Source organism: Parus major, chromosome 1A, assembly GCF_001522545.3.
Source record: "Parus major isolate Abel chromosome 1A, Parus_major1.1, whole genome shotgun sequence".
Taxonomy (NCBI): domain Eukaryota; kingdom Metazoa; phylum Chordata; class Aves; order Passeriformes; family Paridae; genus Parus; species Parus major.
In genome coordinates this window covers 27,620,274-27,635,644 of record NC_031773.1, presented here as the reverse complement: position 1 = coordinate 27,635,644, position 15,371 = coordinate 27,620,274, and the positions used below count along the sequence as shown (strand labels likewise).

Sequence of the window (15,371 nt, the reverse complement as noted above, 5' to 3'; positions counted from 1 at the left end):
TGGACATCACTGAAATGAGCAAGAATTAAGACCAGTATTTTGACTGAAAAAAGGTAGAGATGCACTACCACAAAAGCCAACAGACTGACAAAAAATATATACACTAGACAGCAAGCAACTATGCAGGTGGAAGAAAAATCTCATCTGCATTTAGAGGAGTGAAATGAAGAAAGTTAATCAGGCAGAATCAACCATCAAGAACATTGGTTAAAATGACCGTAAGGTAAACAAGTAGCAGACAAATTTTGTACAGAAGACAAAAGAGACAAATTTTAGCTGTGACCAATGAGATAAAATAAGGATGTATTTGAAAATACCAAAAGAAAGAAATGTTTGAAGGGAAGAAAATGCAATTCCCAGCATCCTGAGCACCTTTTATCTGTTTCTATAGAAAAGGAAACAATCAATTTCTTAACTGATGTGATCAAACTCAGCTTTAATAACAACCATGGACAGTCTAAGCTCCTAGGATCAGTATCAGAAGATTATAGTAACAAAGACTCAAGAGCTCAAATCTCAAGTTTATTATGCTGTATTGAGATTCATCTGTTCTCTCAGTAGGTACAAAGTTATTGTAAAAAAAAGAATGAGAAAAATCTGATTTTGCTTCACACCTGAGATTATAACTCATCCTGATTAACTGTTTTACATTAGCACATACAACAAAAATAGTTGATATTTAATATTATGAAATATAATGACTTGCTATATTAAAAAATCTTATTTTTTCATCAGAGGTGACTATTTTACCTAAAGCAAAGTCTTCTCTCAAATAAACACATTCTGTAAGTGAAGAGATCATTCTATTAACACAAAACAAGCTTCTCTATTGTAGCCAGCCATCAAGAATGGCTTTACTCCAACTACCACTATGTTGTGCTCTATGCTAATATAGGTTTTTATCAGGCAGACTACACAAGTCTCTTGAGATTTTTTTGCACCACTGGACTTTCTTTATCTAACAATCAATTGTTAAGTTTTTATTCTTTTTGCTTTATAAATAATATGTGTTAAAAATTCCAGATGCATTTGCGAAAGCACTGCAGTACTTAGAAACATTTTGTACACAATTCTTGACTGTTCACAAGTAATTACTTGCGACATCAATTTTCATCAAGACTAGAAGTATCTACTTCTCCAAGATTTGTAATTTTATAGCATGTGCTATTATCCTTCTGCAGAATCTATACTTTTGTTTTGAACACATGCAGCTTCCTAATCCGGATGGCTAGATCTTGCCACATGTGAACAAAGCATAAAAACAATGCTGTGCTGCAAATGCAGAGACAAGCAACTGAAGTACCTCCCATGCCACCGAGATATATCCGATTTTATAATGTTACTTTGATAAATAGTAGAGACTGTTAAGTGTGAGCCATTTCTCTCTCTCCTCTGCTTTGGAAAGCTCTCAAAAAAAGCTCAAACACTTTTGTACAAGATGTAGGAGAGATGTAACTTATTAGCAATACCACCATAAAACTTGCAATGATTCCTGCTGTAAGGATATAAAGACAGACAGAAGACATTGTTTTATCTTCCAACAATTAGACTCTGTATTTCATAATCTTCAAAGATATCCCAGTATCTCTTACCTAGACAGAAGACAAGACAGATAAAAATAGGTTTGGGGGAGAAAGTAACTTTCTAAACTTCCCCTCATATTTGGGACAGGTAGAACACACTGAATAGACACAGTACTACTGGTAAAATGAAAAAGCAGAAGTGTAAGAGCAGAGGGAAAAATCCAACACATTGGGAAATAAAATAATGTGAGAGAGGCTCTAAGAAAAAACAGATTTAAAGACAATCTGTCTCTGCCTAATAGCAAATCTAAGGCTGTAAAAGTTTCAAAAGCAGTTAGAAGCAACAAGTCTAGGGATATTCACCTAGATACCAAGAGGTTTCCTTCCAATCTTCCTCAACCCATTCACAATAATTTTGACGTAAAATAGCATGCATAAACTGAATATAATTAATAATAGCAGCAGCATTCCAATAACGATTTACAGTCCCACCAGTTCCACTTCCTTACTGCATCATTCTAATGTCACTGGAACAAGAGAAATGGAAGCAACGCATTGGGGGTTATACTAATAGAATGACTGATACACTGGCACTTATCTTTGCCTGACCACCTGCAGTTACTGACCTGTCCATCATCAGTGTCAGTGCCATGAAAAGCATATTCTACCAGGTTCTGATGTGGCTGCTCCACCAGCAATGTCATTGCAAACAACTGCATGGATCACCACTGCTCCCACAGCTTTCCATCCTGCAGCACAAACACTCTCACAACAAAATATGGCAACTTTCCATACTGCTGCCATAACCACAATGCTCTCAAAAATTACTCTTGAAAGTACCAACCAATCCACAGCACTTCATCCAGGGCAAATCACTGCATCAAACTGCCCTCATTGGCTGTCTGGGTTTCCACATCTTTTTGTTTCGTTCTGACTGTTTTCATTCCCTTGAAGTCTCAGATACGCTAGATAAAGAATTTATAGACTATCCTTGAAGTCTAATGGATGGGAAAGAGCCTACTTAATTACAATATTACAGTATACCCTATTGTTAAACTAATCACACAGATTTATTCTGAAAGACTCATTCTAATACTTATTAGGAAATGAGCTGAGTGACACACTCATGTCTTATTTATCCCGCTAGAAACAACAAGAGCACAGATCCTGCACCAACAGACCCAGCACATACTTCAATGAAAGTGTGCACAACTGGATTTATATAGCCTCCAAATATCCATTACAAATTATTGTTTAAAGTTACTCTCAGATGCATGTACAAGTAGGACGATCTTTCCCTTCAAAACAAATATACAAATTAAACTGAGTATGAAAGTCTTCTGTCCCATATGGGTTTTACAGAGAATTAAACGATAAGGCTTACAAGCCATCTCGGGTGCTAACCCAGCAGCCGCCTGCCAGAGGAAGCCGTCCTTCCCTCCGCCCCTGTCCCGCCACTGAAATTCACCCACCTCGTGGGCACTCCGGCTCCCCAGCGCTCCCGGCTCCCCTCGGGCTGCCCCTCCGCAGGGAAGGACGCGCTCCCCAAGCCAATCCTCGAGGGTGTCGCTTCCCAGGCCGGGCGCTCCGCGACCCCCGAGCACGTGGTTGCGCAGGGAAGGCGGTCCCGGGGAGCCCCACAAAGAGTCCAGCGCGCCCCGCCGCGGGCCAGAAGATCGGCTCCGGCCGCGGCCCCGGCCCCGGCGGTTCCGCGGAAGAAGGTGGCCTGCCCCCGGCTCGGCTCGGCCCCGCCACTCACCCGCCTTCGCCTCTTACTCCCGCGGCGTCCCAACTCCGCGGTCGCCCCGCACCTCCGCCGCTTCCGGCGCGCCCGAGCCGTCGGCGGAAGCCCCCGCCCGCCATCCCTGGGCCGCCGCCCATTGGCCGCAGCCGCGCAGGGAACTGTACGTCAGCGGAAGCGCGACGGGCCGGGGCGGCGGCGAGAGAGCAGGGCCGTGCGTGCCGGGCTGTCCCGCCCCGCCGGGACCGCAGCTGCGCCTCTCCGGGCCGGGCCGCACGATGGGCGCCCGCGCGGGCTGAGCCCCGCCGTGACGGGTACGGCGGGACGGGGGCAGCGCGGGGGTCGCGAGCGCTCGTTCCCTGCTCGCTCGCTTCGGGCCTTTGCGGAATAGGAAGGGACGAAATAAGCGGCTGGTCAGAGCCGTGGTAAAGGAAGCGCAGGGCCGGGTTAGAGCCGAAAGTGTTAACAGAGCGTGTGGAAGCTCCCGAGCAGTCTGTGGTTCTGTCGCTTTAATGTCGCTTTGCTCGAGCAGAGCTCTGAATTAGGTTACGTGTCTCGTGATTCGAGGAGGAAGGGCCGTCACTAAGTGAGTTACCCAGGTCTGCCCCTCCTGGGTGAAGTTCTGGGTGAGACCAGGTGCGATTGAACCAAGCAGCTTTTCTCCATCTTGGCTGTGCTGAGAATCCCTTTAAAAAAGGGATTGTTGAAAAAGCTTTTATGGGTTTTCCCTTTAGAGTGTGGGAAAATGGTAGCATAGAAATTATGAAATTCTGAGGGCCCTGGGTCTCTCCAAGTGGAGGCAGAAGAAGACAGCCCAGGCACTGACCTCCAGAGGATACAATACTTCTGTAGGTATTGTACATTTGTTGTCAAGTAAATCACTTACTGCTATGTCATCTTCACTCACAGTAAAGTCTCAGTGAATGCTGAGTAGTACTGAGGATGAAAATGGAATCATATCATTATATCTGTCTGGGACAAAATTCTACCGATTTTGGCCAAGCTCGATGGGACACCTATATGTAATCTGGAAAAGGAACATATATATAAATTATATGTATTTGATAAATAGTCCTGGCTGATGGTCTGGTTGCCCAGTCTTACTGTCCCTAAGCTTTTGTAGTTAGATCAATACATAAAAGTGGTTTGATTCAAAGCAAAGATCCTTTTTATGTTCCTCTTTGGGCGGAGCAGATTGTATTCTTTGCTGATAGCACTAACCTTATTTACCAACTCTTGATCCTGTTTAAGATTTTCTTGGTACTATCTAAGTGACTAGGAGATAAAACAGGTTATTCTCTTACAGCTTGTTCCATGCCCCTTGTGCAGGGCAGAATTGTGGCAAGTGATTGTTATCCTTGTCAGGGACCAAGGAGAACATGGGTCTGTTTTCGTCCTTTACTAAAGACACTTGATTATTAGCCTGAGCCAAGTTTCTGCCACAACTAATGGTTTGTTGACTTGGGACTAAACTCTGTTGACACTATGAAATCAGGAAGAAAATGTGTTTTAAGGATGAAGATAGGAAAACTCAAATTACTTGGCTTGAGTGGGAGTGTCTTGAGAAACTTGCTCCCAAATCATTTGTACACACTTCAGTTGATTAAATCATAAATCTGACCTTGCTGCACTCCAGTTAAAAACAAATATACAAGTTTCTGTTTTTAAGTTGAAATACCAAAGTTGAGTCATGAAAGTATCAGTAAATTTAGGCTCCATTTGATGACTCAGAGGCATCTGAACTGTTTTGGTCGTGTCCTCATGTGTTCTGGGATAGAGTAGAAAAGCCAATTACTGAAATTAATCATTGTCTTTTTGTGTTATCCCCAATGCTAATGACAGATGCTGCATTAAGCATATTGGATTGAAGCAAAACATATTTGTGTACTTGATCTATTCTTCAAGAGACTTAGTCATTGCTGACAGATGGCTCTTGTCAAAAGATGGCTTCTTTAAGTTTGAGTTCTTAGAAAATACAAAAAAGATTGAATTCAAGAAGTCACTGTAATAAGACATAACTCTGTTGTCAGAGTTAATATGTAAAAGTGATAAATGAAGGAGGCATTAATATTGCAGAGAGACCATTACATTAATGGGAATTGTATGCAATTCTGTGGAGGTATTGTAAAGGCTTTCAGCCAATATTTCAGAGTTAAGTAATGATGGTAATACCTTGAAGATCCAGAAAAGCCCAGAAAAGCATCCAGGATAAAATTGAAATATTTTGACTTGTTGAAAAGCTCTAGCAGTATATAGCCTTGAAGTTAGGCTGTACCTGACTTTCAGGTGAGTCTGCTGCAGCAAGAAGAAAGTTCAGATGTTGTTTCATTGTTGTTCATCTGGAGATTTTTGTGAGGGAAAGGGATTTTTTTTTTCTTATTGGATGAGCAGAGATTGGTAATCATGGTGGAAGAATATGATGAAAATATTAAACCTATATTGGACAGTTCTATGAAGTTAGAAAAATCCAGAAGTAGCAGGATTCTCAACCTTGTAATGATGAGCCTCCAGATGACATGTCTTGTCTGGAGAGTTACCTTAAAACTGGAATTGGCATTTTTTTACTTCTCCCTCTAGGAAACATTGTTATAATAAAAGATGATAACCATACAGTTGCTGTACTCCCTCTTGTATTAAAATTGTGTGTGTATAGTGAGTCAGACATTAAAAATAAAAAGTACTTGGGCAACAGGCCTAAACAATAAAAATTGCTAAGAATATTTGGGCAGTTGGGGCAGCAAGACTTTTAAGCTTAAATTTGTCATGGGGAGTATAAACAACATTCAGTCTCAGCTGTCTGGCAGCCAGTGCTCTGAGGGTGCAACTCTTTTAGCTTCTTCTGGAAAAAGCAGTGTGCAGCTGAAAATGGTGATTCTGTAGGCTGCTTTCATTAATAATTTCCTAACAACCGAGCTGTTAGGCCAGTAGTAATCTCCCCATGGTGTCTCACCTTCTCTGTGGAGGTTTGCACAGTGGCATTGTGGAATATGCAGGCTGACTGCTCTGGTCATGATGTTCTCCCTGGTGCCTGCACATTATAATGGGGGCTGCTTGGTCTGTTACAAGGTGCTCTAGCTTCTCTTGCCTTTTAGGCATAGTGAAATTGTTGTATTCAAACACTTGAGGTTTACCTCCAGTGTTTTCTCATCCACTGCTACAATATATTAGCACTGGCAATGTACGATAGTGCAGTGTTGAGATTGCTCTTGCTGAATCCTTCTATCCACTGTACATCTGGATAAGTGCACTTCAGGCCATCTCTTCACATGGCATATTGCCAAGTCAGTCTGGTTGGGCTTGTCATGGATACAAATGCCAAGCAGAAAGGAATTTGGGATAATGAACCCAGTCTGCCTAACACCAGATGCAATGTGTGGCCTTTATTGCAAATTTATTCTGTTTTCATTTGCTTAACCTTTGTGTTGCCATTTTTGCTCATGCCAAAAAACAGTCTCTGAACATGGAAAACCTCGAAATTCAGTCACTTGGAAACTGCCACTCAAATGAATTGTCATACAGTAAGCATGTCAGGAAAGAGAAGCAAAGCACTTGGATAACCAGTGTCTACTGGGACTATCAAGCCTTCAGATAACTGAATCATAAAATGCCAGAAAGTATCAGCAGGATTACAGTGTGATATTAGTTACTTCGTTGGCACTTGGCCAAGCAATCTGTTCAGACAGGCTACCCAAGAAGTCCCCTAAGAAACTGTAATATGGCAGATGCTGATTCTAATACTTCAAGTTTTTTATCCCTTGATCAGCTCTTGTCTGCATTTGAAAAATGTCTTGCTGAAGAAATGGCTTGATCCTCAGGAAATTGGCTGGAGGTGCCAAGAAGCAGTAATAAGGCTGTAGGAAAACGGACAAGGAGGTAGAGATTGTAATGTGTAGGGAATAGGTTTGCTGTACTATTTGGTGTGCCCTTTCATAAGGGGTATGTTTTGATCTTAAATTTTACTCAGTTCTTGGTCTGAATAATGGCTAAAGAATGGATCAAAGAGAGTGTTTTGCACAGACTTTACACCACTAAAATTTTTGGGAAACGTCCAAATGTGAAGAAAAACATTGGCTCATCATTCTCAAGTTAGTTTGGTTACTCTTCACCTAGTATTAGATGATGTGTATGTGGTTATAATGGTATTTTAAATTGATTCATTGTTTTCAGACATACTCAGTTTCAAGAGCATAGAAAATATTGGAAATTAAAATGGAAAGACTGGAAATTTTCCTGCTTCCTGCCAGGAGAAATCTGCTTAATCAGAAGGAGGAAGTGGAGTGCTTCTACAGGAATGATGCTTTATGGTTAGCTCTTGACATATGCAGTTCTAGAGGAATGCAGAGACTTGAGCAATAGCTAAGAGAGGAAATGAGTGTGCTTTATCATCCTACTATGTTGACTTTAAAATGTATTTATCTCCCTCCCCACAATAATTAGGACTCTGCTTTAGGAAAACTTTTTTGTTTCCCCTTAACCAATTGTATTTTATTGTGTGTTGAATGCAGCTGAACTGATACATGTATAAAGAATCAGATCATGCTGGTACTGGTACAAAGGTCAGTAATTTGACATGTTGGCCATAATGGACATTGCTTGTTTCTTTTGGCCACCAACCTTTCTAATTGCACAGGTCAGCAGAGGGTTATTGTAAGTACACTAATTTGCCAGTTTTTTCTTGACTGCAATTTGACTCATATGGAACAAAAATATGTTTGGATGCAGGAGAGGAGGAAGGAGTGTATGTCTTCTGTATGAAGGCAAACATTAATTTTCATGTAATGTGATGCAAGGAAAATTAAAGGGAAATAAAAGCTATGTTCTCCTACAGCTTTATCATGACTGTCTGGGCTAGGTTTGAAATAAAACTGAAAGTCTTGAAACTGTTTTTGTAATTGCTTTTTGTGACAAATACAGTTTAACTCTTCTCTCTTTTTCCTTTCATCAGAAAAATGAGTGGTGGGTTGGCACCAAGCAAAAGCACAGTGTATGTGTCCAATTTACCCTTTGCTTTGACTAACAATGATCTGTACAGGGTAAGTTTTAGGAGATGCATTGTTTAGATTAAATTTGTTGATAACAATTTTGACTGTAAAATCAATATTCAAGTTTGTCATGATAAATTTATTGTTAGTGAAATGCAATTGTCTGTTGTTGAATCTTTTTATTTTGTTTTATGTTTCAGATATTTTCAAAGTATGGGAAAGTTGTCAAGTAAGTGACCTCATATGCCCTTCTATTTTTGTACCTCTCATTTTAAATATTTTATGTCTTTCCTTCACTTGAAGGTCTTGAGCTTTTCGTAATTAAAGTATGAATATGGAACTGTATTGAAGTTCTGTTCATTTTTAATAAAGTATAAATTTAATTTAACAACTGGAAGTCCTTGCAGTTACATACATAATACAAGAATATTTGTGTTGAGGACAGGTTTTGCTAACCATTTCTTAGGAGCAAGTAGAATGTTACGTACCATCAGTCTTTTCTCTGAAATAATTGAAACAGTGTTCTTCTAGTATTATTCCCCTTTCCTTGAACACTGTAGGGCACGGTGGGTGTGAAAGTGGGAGCTTCTCCTTACGTGAACTGGGTGTCACAGTTCCATAATTGCAGCATACAGTTCTCTAATTCTAGAGGGGCTTGTTATTGTGACTGCTTAGTATTTTACTTAAAGTTGGATGTATGGCTGCACTAATGGCTTTCAGTATGTGGGGTATTCATGAACAATATATGTGAATATCTGCCTCTGTGTTGAAATCATAGAAAGAAATGCCACAGTAAGGAACTGACTGGTTTATTTTTTTTTAATTGGTCAGAATAAGGAGACTCAAGTCTTCAGTTTTTAATCATAAACCAGCAAGTATCTTCTCTAATTTCTAGTAGCTGTTGCAATAAACTGTGAGGTATAGAGTTTGAAAGTTTTTTAAGTCTCGTAAGTGTGTCTCAGGTGACAAATAGCAGGAAAAGCAAGTATATCCTGATTTCAACTGAGTTTGTTCAGTAAGGAATTTGACTTTCTATGGCTCTGAGAAGTTCCTGGCTTTTTAAAGATTTGTCACACTTGATTCTTTCTGTTCTTGTGTTACAAACTGGTATGTTCAATATCCTAATTAGAACCCTGACAGTCACACCAAGCTTTTTGGAATTCTTCAAAGAATAGCTTGGCAGAAAAATTAATATAATTGTTTTAAAGTCAGTTTTATTGACACTTGAACTTAATGCATGCAGTTATACATATCCTGTCCAAGAGGACTTGGTAGTAAAACTGTTAAGCTCAACCTTTTTGTGCATATATTTGGAGAAATTTGAGTTTTCCTTACTGTGTTTTTATTTTATAAACTTTTTACCATGTAGGTCATCTGTTACTTACACAGGTTGTATAAGGTACAGGTAGGCCTTCTGTATTGAAGTGGGGTTTGTTTTTTTTTACTTCTGAGAATTTTGGCTTGCCCTGTGGCTAAACCTTGTTCTGCCTGTGGTGGACATAGGGAGGAACATATTCCCTACTTTTTTACATGTACTTGGATTTTTATGTACATGCAGCCTGACATTCTGGTTCTCGCTGTTGTTGCTTTGTTAGTTTTTTTCAGGACTAAATACAATTAACATTAAGATTGTAAGAATTCAGGCCTTGTATAGACACATACCCCATCCCTGTATTGTAATTTTTATCTTCAGGTTTTATTTTACTGTTTCTAGATTCTCGTGAATTTCTCAATGTGCTATTGAAGCTGTTGATTTCAATGTTAGACTGAAGATTTAACTTTGTATGTCATGTGAAATAACACATACATCCATGATCCTTGGATTTCAGTTGGAGATATTTGTAGACCAGTACTGCATATAGTTAGTGTTTCCTATTGTGAACCTGTTTAGCTGATTGGTCCTACACAAACATAGATTTCTCATTGTGGAGGCAGTTCACACTGTGCTTTTCATCAATAATAGCAATGGTAAAATTACCCATGAATTTTTCTTTCACCTCCAGTACATGTAGTTCCCTCCAGTTAGGTTGCATGTAAATCTAAAGATTATGTTCTCTGTTCTTCATGTGATACATGTCCCAGAAAGATCCCACATGCTGTTTTAAAATAATCCCCACTCTACCTCTAAATACATGGCCAAGTTAGATGCTCCTCTGAGTTTATGTTAGTGAGTATTTTTATTGTTAAATATACTTTAACCCTTTTGCTGTATGACAAAGGTAGGATCCTACTGAGATCTTTAAGGAAAAAATATCTCTGAAGTAATTTTAGTGTGGCTCACTAAAATCAATAATGTGGTTATATGTTTCCAGAGTTACCATTATGAAAGACAAAGACACCAGAAAGAGCAAAGGAGTTGCCTTTATTTTGTTTTTGGATAAAGAATCTGCACAAAACTGTTCTCGGGCACTTAATAACAAACAGGTAATTTGTGGAAAGTTTTTATGGTGGGGGGTTGGGCTTTCAGTCCCAAAAAAACATTTACCTTTTCTATCCAATTTCCTGTAGTTGTTTGGAAGAGTAATAAAAGCAAGTATTGCCATTGATAATGGAAGAGCAGCGGAATTCATTCGCAGGCGTAACTACTTTGATAAGTCGAAGTGTTACGAGTGTGGGGTGAGTAAAACCAAAAATGTAGAGAAATGGGCAAAAAAAACTTAATAATTGAAATAGTGCTAAATAGTACTAGTAACAGTAGATGGTAATGAAAGTAACAAAGAGAAATAAAACTCGAGAAAGATAAGTGATGCGCATGGAAACTATTGCAATGACAGCCTCCTACTCTTTGCTTCAAAATATCTGCTTTTGCTGTATCTTTGGAAGTTCATGATTTAGTTGGCAGTAAAATAAATACCGGAAACAACTGTTTAATATAGAAGTGAGTTTTAAGTTTTAATTAATTCCTGACATTTCCTGAGTAGTTATGTAGGACAGTGATATTTGGATAGTATTTAATGTCCAATACACACCTTATTTCTATTCGTAACACTTCTTACAGCAAAAATGTTGCCTCACTCCTGTGTCTTAAATTGTTAATTCTGAGGTTTCTGTCTTCTCTTGCATATAAACCATGTGTACTGTATTCAATTATCACAACAGGAAAAAAATCTACTGTGCTTGTAGCTTGTTCTCAGTTTGCAGTTAAGCATGCATATCACCACCAATCTCTTCATTTCCATGGCAAGCCTAGAGAAGAGTTTGTCTTCTGTGTGCTAATTCAGCATCCCCTTTATCTTACTAATTGCTACATTTTTTTCCCCCATGAACATCCCTCATGATACATTTTAACATGTAGCTGTTTGTAATGGCTTCTGTTATGCAATATTTCTTTTTCTCCAAGGAAGCAGGACACTTAAGTTATGCTTGCCCTAAAAATATGCTAGGAGAGCGGGAACCACCAAAGAAAAAAGAAAAGAAGAAGAGAAAGAAAGTAGTGGAGCCAGAAGAAGTGTATGTATATTGAGTTATATGTTACTACTTTTTTTTAGGAAGCTTTTTCATACTAAATACTTAAGGATCTATATTTTTTTTTTCTCTCTCTCTGCACAATGAAGTGAGGAGGAAGAAGAAAGTGAAGAGGAAGGAGAAGATCCTGCTCTAGATAGCCTCAGCCAAGCCATAGCTTTTCAGGTACAAAACTGAAGCATGGAATATTTATTATTATTTTTTAAATTCAACTCCCTTCTTTAGCTGCTTTTCTGAAGCTCTGATATACATGCATAGGTCTTTCTGCTCTATAGCACTTAGAGGGCTTAGGTTTGGTAGCAGTAGTTGGTAACTATGGTTGGCTTCTTTACACTGCAGGCATGTTGAATGGAATTTTCTTTGGGTTTCTTGCTCTTTCATTATTGCTGTATTTGTGTTTTGCAGCCTTTTTTTCCCTTCAAGCTCCTTTGCTGTTTGCTAGGTCTACAAATCCCTCTTTACTTTGTTAACTGAGGAGACAGGAAAACAGTCATGTGTGAGAGACCAGACACATCCTCTGTCCTCACTGGAATGTCCTTGAACATATATTACTGGGATACCTTGTTTGCCTAATACAGACCATCACATTCTCTAATAGACCTCATCTTCCAAATCATACTGAATGCATATTTATATGTACCTAGATTATCTAACATCTGTATTACTGTCTTTATTACTTCTTTATCTCTACACCCTTTTGCTTCGTGAAACAAAACAAGCCTGACCTGATATTCAAATTTCATAGATCCCATGTCAACATCATTGCCTGTGTGCCTGTTCCCCCCAAAAAAAACATCAAGGGTTAATAACTTTGTTCTGAATATGACTGTAATGAGTGCAGGACTTTTACATGATGTAGTCCAAAAAAGTGATTCGAATATTCACAATGTTCCTCCCTTTCCCCAAAAGCTTCACAATTGGAAATAAAACCTTTAAAGCCAGGAAACATTTTCATTTCTATCACCATCCAAAGATTTTGACTGGTAAAAATAGGAGGCTTCTATTTAAACTATTAGTTGAATAACCTTCAGTAATAATCCCCAAAGGCACTCATTATGTGAATGAATGACTGCAAAGGACAATGGATAGAAGATTTATTAGTGGAACAAAGCTGATTGAATAACATCAGTTTAAAACATGAGGCATTTTTTGCTTTAGATCTCAGCTAAAGAGATCTGCTTAGATTTTTTGCTTTAGATCTCTATATTTTTGGAAGTTTGCCATGGGCAAAGTTCCTCTTTTTGAGAATACAGGATGGTCCAGGCAGCTGCTGTGGTGTAGAAGGCAGCTTATATGTGAGAACTACTTTCAGAAATGTTTCCTAGTGCTTTGATCACACAGTTTACCTGGAAATAAACCTTTGTAATTCTTTAATTTATTTAATAATTCAATGCATATTAATAATTGGCGTTATTATTTGTAGTGCACCTGAATTTTTCATAATCCCAGCTAATACTTCCCTTTTCTTCATTATAGCAAGCCAAAATTGAGGAAGAACAACAAAGATGGACACAGACTGCAGGGGAATCTTCAATTTCAGATGATTCAAAACGTCCACGAATTAAGAAAAGTGCTTATTTCAGTGATGAGGAAGAACTTAGCGACTGAAATAATACTGTTCTAAATGCATATATAAGATATGTATAGTGTACATTTTGTAAAGTGCTATAAAGTGATGTGTAATACAGGTTTGTTTTGATGTTGAAGACACTGAAAATCATGGGTTTTTTTATTCTGTCCCTGACTCTCCCATCTTTTTATATCTCTGTCTCAAAACCTTACCTTGAAACAAGGCAACTTTTTAAGAAAATGATGTGGTTATACACTTAAATCCAGAAAAGTATCTGTGACAATGCATCCTGCAGTTAGTGTCTAGACCCAAGTTCTAGCAGTGAAGTATTTCATGAGAATTTCCCAAGGCTTTTTTCCTAAGAGGTGTTCCTCTTAGGATGACTGTTAACACCACTCATGCTTTATGTATTGGTCTGCTTGGAAGCAGTGCTTTAGTAGTGCTTAAGTAGAATATGAAACTTGCATTAGTTCCTCTGCATAGGGTTGAATTTCAGCATTAAACATTTGTCTTTTTACTCTTCATGCAGTGCTCTAATAAATTATTGTCACATCAACACTGTTTCTCCTGACTGCAGTTTGAGTGCCTAACAGTAATTAGGGTTATCCACAGGGTTTTAAATACACTTGGATCTAACCTGCATCACAGCCATCTGAACCTGTTGGCAAAATCCAAAAGGCATCATTTCCTACATGCATAAAAAACAGCTTTCATGTGTACTTGGAACTGTCATTATCTCTTAGCAAAGTATGTTGCCACATATTTTGCACATAAAGCTTTCCAGGCTTTTTTTGCCCTTTGATCTCTTTAGGGTTCTAGGCATGTTCTCCTGTAGCTGTGATTGTTCCCAGTACCACAGACACATGGTGATGGTGGTACCTGTTTTATATTGGTGTGTAGTCTAAGCTCATCACTTTTAGGAAGCACTATATAAAATACATTCACAATTTCACACTGAGAAGAAGAGACGAGCTGGCCTCTTTCTGTTTTCAGTTCTTCTTGTTTGCTCATCAGCATTTTCTTCCAAATATAGAAAATGTAGATCCAAATATACCAATGTAGATCCAAATATACCATTATGTATTCTTAAGTGATACATTCAAATATGTAACTGGGTGCAAAAAAGAAATGTGCACACACACCCTCTAAGCTAGTATAAAATAGTGACATTCAGAACGTCATGCTGGTGCCTTCTGTTACTCCTTAAACACAAGAATTCAGAAACAAGAGTGAAGTAACACAAGTATTTTTGGTGCAGGCTCCTCAAGTCAGCAGAATAGGAAAGAGTATTGGGCTCTAGATGTAGGAAAACCTTGGACTCAGTAGTCCAAGGAATGTGTTTAAGACTGACTTTGACTTTTTTGCTGAAAGAACTGTATTAAATCCGGAGCTACCTTCACTGAATTTCAGGAAGATCTCTTAATAGCTGAGCTAAACTGCCAGGTGTAACTTCTTGTTAATAAATGCAAATCACTCTACATCATGTATGTGTGCAATACTGAAGCATGTGGAGTTTTAAACTCTATTAAGGAAGCAAGTAATGCTGCCAGCATGCTCTTCTTCAAATGTTAGGTATGGGCTCAGTGGCAGTCCAAAATGGCAGAAAAAAGAAGATTATCAGAGAAAAAAATCAGAGTTTGTCTTCTTCTCAAATACCCTATTCAATGCTAGTTTTAAAAAAATAAAACTAGAATGTGACAGAGGACCAGTTTGAGTTTATCCATGACTTTAGTTTGGAAATACTTGATAGCTTGTAAGAATTAAGATTTCAGTGAAGTGATTAGACAACAAGCTTCAAACATTTATGTAATTTAGTAGTGGAGCTCCCTGCCCTGAGACTTTTTTTCAGGGTCAAAAGGATTAGACTTACAAGTGGAACATGATATGTTAACATAATATATTAAACTCCCTGCTCAAAAATATCCTCAAATAAAAAACAAAACTGACCATTGTTCTAACTTAATACAGTACTTTTTCCAGAGTTCCAGCAGCTGAAGCACACTGATGTATCTTTCTAGTCTGCTGCTTCTGCCTCACTGCTTTCCCCATAGGATTTGCTTTTGTCAGCATGAAGCAGTAGCTCAGTCCAG

General features: G+C 38.7%; 2 protein-coding genes across 9 annotated transcripts in view; one reads left to right on the top strand and one right to left on the bottom strand.

The window, feature by feature from the left end:
- Positions 1-3,363, bottom strand: part of PPHLN1 (periphilin 1) — a 69,767-nt gene extending 66,404 nt beyond the window's left edge. For all 7 annotated transcript variants that reach the window (XR_004497641.1, XM_033514714.1, XM_015628129.3 and 4 more), the window contains exon 1: positions 3,283-3,363. The gene's annotated coding sequence lies outside the window, so the exon portion shown is untranslated. The remainder of the gene's footprint in view (positions 1-3,282) is intronic.
- An 84-nt stretch (positions 3,364-3,447) lies between these two features.
- On the top strand, positions 3,448-13,839 carry ZCRB1 (zinc finger CCHC-type and RNA binding motif containing 1). Of its 2 annotated transcripts, none has more exons than XM_015629129.3 (8): positions 3,448-3,578; positions 8,210-8,297; positions 8,447-8,475; positions 10,559-10,670; positions 10,755-10,862; positions 11,587-11,696; positions 11,801-11,876; positions 13,188-13,839. In XM_015629129.3, the coding sequence occupies exons 2-8, from the start codon at positions 8,214-8,216 to the stop codon at positions 13,317-13,319; spliced, it is 651 nt and encodes a 216-aa protein (XP_015484615.1). In that variant the 5' UTR covers positions 3,448-3,578; positions 8,210-8,213; the 3' UTR covers positions 13,320-13,839. The 2 variants fall into 2 exon arrangements, with proteins under 2 accessions (XP_015484615.1, XP_015484617.1); XM_015629131.3 differs by lacking the exon at positions 3,448-3,578 and adding an exon at positions 3,681-4,112.
- The last annotated feature ends 1,532 nt before the right edge of the window (positions 13,840-15,371 follow it).

Bases quoted from the DNA above. Each gene is read 5' to 3' on its own strand.
- ZCRB1 (XM_015629129.3), top strand. From the start codon at position 8,214: ATGAGTGGTGGGTTGGCACCAAGCAAAAGCACAGTGTATGTGTCCAAT. The intron at 8,298-8,446 runs GTAAGTTTTAGG...TTTATGTTTCAG, and splicing joins CTAACAATGATCTGTACAGG to ATATTTTCAAAGTATGGGAA. The intron at 10,671-10,754 runs GTAATTTGTGGA...AATTTCCTGTAG, and splicing joins GGGCACTTAATAACAAACAG to TTGTTTGGAAGAGTAATAAA.